The sequence below is a fragment of the Larimichthys crocea genome, chromosome XIV, assembly GCF_000972845.2.
Source record: "Larimichthys crocea isolate SSNF chromosome XIV, L_crocea_2.0, whole genome shotgun sequence".
NCBI lineage: Eukaryota > Metazoa > Chordata > Actinopteri > Sciaenidae > Larimichthys > Larimichthys crocea.
The window spans coordinates 3,156,840-3,162,839 of record NC_040024.1 but is presented as its reverse complement, the minus strand read 5'-3'; the positions used below and the strand labels follow the sequence as shown (position 1 = coordinate 3,162,839).

At 45.5% G+C, this 6,000-nt stretch overlaps 1 protein-coding gene across 4 annotated transcripts in view; it reads right to left on the bottom strand.

Annotated features, from left to right (window-relative positions):
- Positions 1 to 1,226: 1,226 nt before the first annotated feature.
- The window catches only part of nlgn2a (neuroligin 2a), a 173,574-nt gene continuing 168,800 nt past the window's right edge, over positions 1,227 to 6,000 (bottom strand). For all 4 annotated transcript variants that reach the window (XM_027287997.1, XM_027287999.1, XM_019269065.2 and 1 more), the window contains 3 exons: positions 5,402 to 5,555; positions 4,106 to 4,472; positions 1,227 to 3,856 (listed from right to left, as the gene is read on the bottom strand). In XM_027287997.1, coding sequence (XP_027143798.1) covers positions 3,025 to 3,856; positions 4,106 to 4,472; positions 5,402 to 5,555 — 1,353 coding nt within the window. In that variant the 3' untranslated portion in view covers positions 1,227 to 3,024. The remainder of the gene's footprint in view (positions 3,857 to 4,105; positions 4,473 to 5,401; positions 5,556 to 6,000) is intronic.

The window sequence follows — 6,000 nt, the reverse complement described above, 5'->3', positions numbered from 1 at the left end:
CCCTCACTGCCTCCATATCCACAGGAGGGAGTACAAAAGGGTTCATGTGGATCTGATCTGCCATGACAGATCCTCCGTGGGACAGATCAACAAGATATCCTCCTGGCAAACATTGTGGGTAGAAAGATGGCCATGCCTTTGAATGTCCTTAATTGCTAGAGATCAGTTCATCCTCCTTTGATTTCGATTTCTACATTTAAGGCTGTGAGTCTTTTTCCAGTCTCTTTTCCACAGCGTGCACCTTTTCTCTCGCCACTGTCCATCATCTGTTCCGAAGCATTTATCCACCTGCAGCACATCCAAATCAGTCGTTTTTGTGTTTTACATTGTGCACATTTCCCTTTCAGTGGGCTTACAAAATCTCTGACAGGAGCAGCCAGGTATATCTCTCCCCTTCCAGCCCTCCCCCGTCACCCAGTTAGGCAGTAATAAAATAGAAAACAAACAAACAGGCTAAAGCTAGAGCACAAGCAAAGACAGCACCGGTGACTAACTTCTCTCGTACTGGATGTAGGCTACCATGTGTGTTCCCGTGGGCTCAAACAACAACACATCACTTCAGTTAACATACTGTATTAACCAGAGTGTTACTCTTGATCCGTGTCTGAGATCATTAGCAGAGAATCAGAGGGGGACATCGCCAAGCTGTAGGCCCGCACATTCTCACCCGAAACAAAAGAGTCGAATCAGAGACATCAGTTGTTGCTTTTACCCTGTTTAGGAGATCTGAGCAACTTTTTTCGTCTCGCAGCTCGGCGCCGCAGGCCATGAAGGCCAACTGGTTACCCTCTGTAAATGACCCCATAAAAGGTCCATTATTTTAGGTGAATTACCTTATTAATATGCAAGATAATTTCTATTTTTTGATACTGCATTAATATCTTTCTACTAGCAGTCAGTTTTGTTTATGTACAGAGGACCTATATGCCTTTCTATGCACTGTAGTAAGAGGAACTTTTATTTTGAAAAGCTTAATGTCTGTATTACTGCGCATGCTACAGGAATCGTTCAGTCAGACTACAGCGCTCGTAAGAGATGGTCACATAGTGCTATCTAGCCAATGTTTTCAGTTTGGACCCGTAATGAGGCACAAACTCTTACGGTGGTCATAGTTTATGCTATATTCATTGTATTAAGTTGAAGTGAGAAAATAAAAACCATAAACTTAACCAGCAGTTGAAGATCATTGCCACAAAATTACGGGGACCATTACACCCTCAGTGTGCTTAGAGTTTAATTTACAACTGATGCTGACGCGGTGATGTCAGGTGTTTTAGGGGTCACAGCAGGGGGAGTTTTGGGTGATCACCGCAATATGGGCGTCAGTCTTGAGCACAAAGCTATTGTACTACCGGAGAGAACGAGGGGAGGAAGTGATGTTGATATGGAGGGGGGCGGGTGTTTGGGTACGCAGCAGGAAGGAGCTCATTTTGGAGTCTAAGTTTTTGGGGGGCGGGGGTGATCCTGCCTGTCTGCCTCTCTATCTCTTTGCTGTCTAATTAGGGTCCAACTATGCCCATGTGAAGCGGTTCTGATATCACACACACATACTCTTTCTCTCACAGGCACACATCGAACAGAATATGCATGTGCTGGAAATAGGGGCGCAGACAGGAGAAAGAAGGGTGCATGTAAAAGAGCTAAAGCTGCCTGTCTCTGCTTTGTTTCTCACCCTCACCAAGATACAAAAATAATTCTGTACAGGCAAGCTACAACAACAGATCGCTACCTGGCGTACCCGAAGAAAACAATCATCTCCGTACAGAGGGAAAGAAAAAGGAGCTACAGTAGGATGATGGGCTTACTGTTGGCGTGCTGCATTACCTGGTTGGAGAAATACCTCTAAGTAACCTCATGAAGGAGGAAATGAAAAGAAGTGTATGTTCACAGTTGTTGCTTTGAGCCTAAACATCTTGTGAGATTTGTGGAAATGAATGTTTTCCAGTGAACTGGCATTGGGAGGTGAAGGGGATTTTGTTGGGTTCCTGCAAAATGTTCTGCGAATGTTCTTGTTCTGTGAGGTAAAACCAAACAAAGAAAATCTCCAGAGTGGACGATATGATTTGATTAGATTTGGGAAACGTGCATTGACAGATACAGTGTCCTTTCCCCCGTCATCATCTTTAAAAATAATTCATGCATAGATCCCCACTGAGAAAACCAATTTATATACTTTCTCCTTTGTACACATTTATATATAACTATATATAATATCATTTCTCTATATCTATATTTTCAGCAAAAAATCTTTCCACAAAAAACAACAATTAAACAAATGCTCGGAAACCAAAACAAACAGATGATGAACTAAAGAAAGCAACACAATCAAGGGCCAGTTTGGCACGTTGTCATGAGAACACACAGCTGTTAATTGACAGTAAATACTCTAGAATTTTTCTTCACTTTTTTTCTCCCTCGATGAGAAAGCAAACACAGTAGTACATACTTGGCACCAAGAATGCTGGTAGAATGAAAGTATCAGATATCAGCGTTTTTCATAGCTATATGATTACTGTATGTACTCTATGCCCTCTCAGCTCAGTTTATGAATCCTTAGAGCGGAGGAGCGCTGGGAGAGGGAGAGGATCACATGTCGAATGAGAGGAACAAAGCAGGGATAAGACACGGATGTAGAAAAGAGAATGATATATGCACAAAACATACCAGGGACAGAAAAAAGAGAAGACACCAAAGTAAAAAACAGCAAGAGACCAAAAGCTTTTGTCCCTTTGACAAATGTCAGGGGGCTTTAGTCTGGAAACAGCAGACCTTCTTTGAAAACAGTATCTTTAAAAGATCTAAATCACCCCCAAACTGATCATCTGCTGCCGTGCAGTTCAGTTGCTTCTCCACTCGCCACCAGTGGAGTTTGACAGCACACGATGGAGGAGGTGGAGTTATTGTTGGAGAAACAAGAGAAGAACAGAACAGAACAAAGGCCCACATCCAGAGGCCTCCCTTCTAGATCAGTGGCAGAGCCAGTCTTCCTGGTCCTTAGGTGGCACTGTGTCGGGCCAGTCCCTACTATACCCTGGTGGTGGAGTGGGGATGGGGCAGGGTGTTGTTGTGGCCGGTGGAGGGGAAGGTATTGAAGGCATGAAGAGGCTGCATGCTGGTGATAGTACTGGGGATCATGGTGATGGTGTTAGGTGTCATCAGCGGCACGTCGTCGGGAGCACGGCGCAGTGCCAGTGTGTAGTCAGGTGGGCAGGCGGGCCGTAGGATGTCATGTGGCCGGAGTGGCTCCATGTCATGGTGAGCATCGTGCTCCGAGTGCTTCATCTGCAGGGACATGATCTCCTCCTCCTGGCTGTGAGCCAGGTCGTTGGCAGGTCCGCCTCGCTGAGGAGACAGTCGGTGGCGTCGCATCTCGTGACGCTTGTCACGCTTGTAGTAAAGTGCGGCAAATGCCAGGATGTTGAGGAAGAGGAGCGACGCCCCAACAGCAACTGTCACACTCAGCTCAGTGGAGTAATCCCGGGTGTCTCCTGGAAAGAGGTCCTGGTGTGGACGCTCTGAACCCTCGGGCTCCGGATCAGAAGGAAAGGTAGGGTAGGGGTGACGAGTGGTGCGAGGGCCAGGGGTTCTGGGCCAGGGTCTGTGGGCTCCTGGGCCAGGGCCTGGCGGCGAACGGGTAGTGGTGGGGAACACATCGTGCAGACTATGGAGGTGGGGGACTAATTCCAGCCAAAAAGCCACCTTGTTGGCCCTGTAATTGTCTCTCACACGAGGTTTCAAGCCAATGTGGAGGTACTGCTTGTCCTTTGAGTTGAACTTGGTCCAGATGACCTCTTCAAAGCGGTTAGGCTTGGTGTGAATGAATTTGGTGTCTTGAGGGACTGGTAGATTGGGGTCCCTAGTGGAAGACAGTGAGGACAGCTCAGTTACAGGTTTCAAGTCAAGGTTGTAGTTCAAAGATTTCTTCATTGAGCTCACATCTAACTGAATATAGAGCAAAGTGAGAGAGGGCTAAACAGCAACAACTCTACTTAAATCTGGTTAGTGAGATTAGACCCTAACCAGCACTCCTATTAACAGGGAAGCAAAATCTCCAGAAAGACACTTCAAACTCAGTGAAATTCAATGAAATAAAATTATCACCTACCCAGTCTTGGCAAAGTTGGTCCAGTAAGTCATGACCACAGCGCTCAACATCACATCATTCTTCGAGAAGTTGCATGGGAATAAATCTGTGGCACCAATCATGGGTACGCCGAACACGTACGGTATCTCATCTCCATGGGCGGCATCGGCCCATTCGGGTCGCGTCTCGGTCTGGCAGTGGTGGTAGAACGTGTAAAAGTAAACTGGCGACTGAAACTCGGCGTGGAGTTTAGCGGTGGCCACTGCCGGCGCCACCCACTGGTGATCCGTAAACAGAGCTAAGAGGGTCTTCCTTCGCATGTCGCCATTGTCTCTGTCCGCCCAGTCTGTGTACATGAACTTAATGGTCTCCCTCAGGATGTCTTTGCCTAGATGACACGACGCAGGAGGGGACAGCGGAAAAGGAAAAAAGAGAAAGGGAAAAAAGAGAAAATTGTGATAAGAAAGTAATGACAGGGATAGAACATTTCAAAAGATGAGCGCGGTCAAGAGACGTGAAACAGGGTGGAGACAGATATAAGTATATGTTGCTAAGAGGAACTTCACAGGAATAAAAAAAAGAAAAGAAAGAGGCATTTGTGTTTGTATGTGTGAGCGATATAGGTGAGAGAGAGAGTGAAAGGACAGACTGAGCGACACAAAGGGCAAAAGAGAGAATACGGCTCTCAGAGAGCAGAATGAGTGACAGGCACTTGAGAGGGCGCGTGACTGTATTATCCAAATGTGTCTGTATTTTGACTGTGGCCCGCTGTGAGGGGTTTGCAGGCTGATCTGTTAGGAACAACAGCACTGTGATTGGGAGCTGGCTGCCTGGGGGATGATGAGAGACGGCATTAGTGCCCACAGAGCCTCAAAGGCCAAAGCACAGACCCACCACAGTGAAAGATAATCTCGATGATGAGGCAATCTCTTTAGTATGCCTGTCTTGGTTGATACACTTCACTGGGCTCACATTTGATCTCTTTTCTCATTCTCTGCCCACGTAATGTTTTAAATACTCGTATTTCCACTGTGAGCTGCAGATTTGGACAAGTTGTTGATGTACTTTGTGTCAAGCAACAAAAATGAAGTACCGCTTTTTCCTGTAGGGCGCAATGTCACATCTAGCTCAGGTATGGGAGCATATTTTTCATATTATGTCATATGTAAAGGTCATTATTATTAATATTTAATAACTATATGTATTTTTTATTTAGAAAAATGACTCACTGCAGTGTTCTGTCATCTGAGAGGCAGTAGAGGACATAACATGGTAGATTTTAGAGACTGAAAGGAGTGTAATGTTGGCATTACTCACCCTCCGGGTAGCCATAGAGGTTGTCGACAAAGTTAGAGATGGTGTAGTCGAACGCTGCGGCGGAGATGCCGTCGTTGTCCTCGCTGTCGTCCACAAACTTCAGGCCTTCTCCTTGATTCACTCCTATGAGGATGTCATAGTTGAGGAACTCCCCCTGGTGGTGCAATGGAGGAAGAACACGTTGAGTGCTGAGTTCTCCGTCTCTGTACACGTCACACATCTAAAATCACTGCAAGCATGACGCTGCCGGGTACAGTTTTGTTTTGTGTATTAATCCGTGAAATCAAATCAGTTTTATCCATGTTTTGCATTTGATATTTATGCCACAAAATGTAAATCTGCACCATATTAATTCTATATGTTTATGTAAACTACAAGCTCAGTTAGGGAGCTCTATCTTGGGATGTGGCTAACTTTTCACATCAAATCAGCCAGAAACCTTTTGAAGTTCAACACCTTATTATTTTTCACAGATTATGAATTGTCTGCTAGCCGAACAACACCAGAAAAATATTCCTCAGCATCTCTAATATTATCATTAGGGCAGGTTAACAGACCCAATATGTGGAAGCAATATTAAGACGTGCTGTGACGAAGGG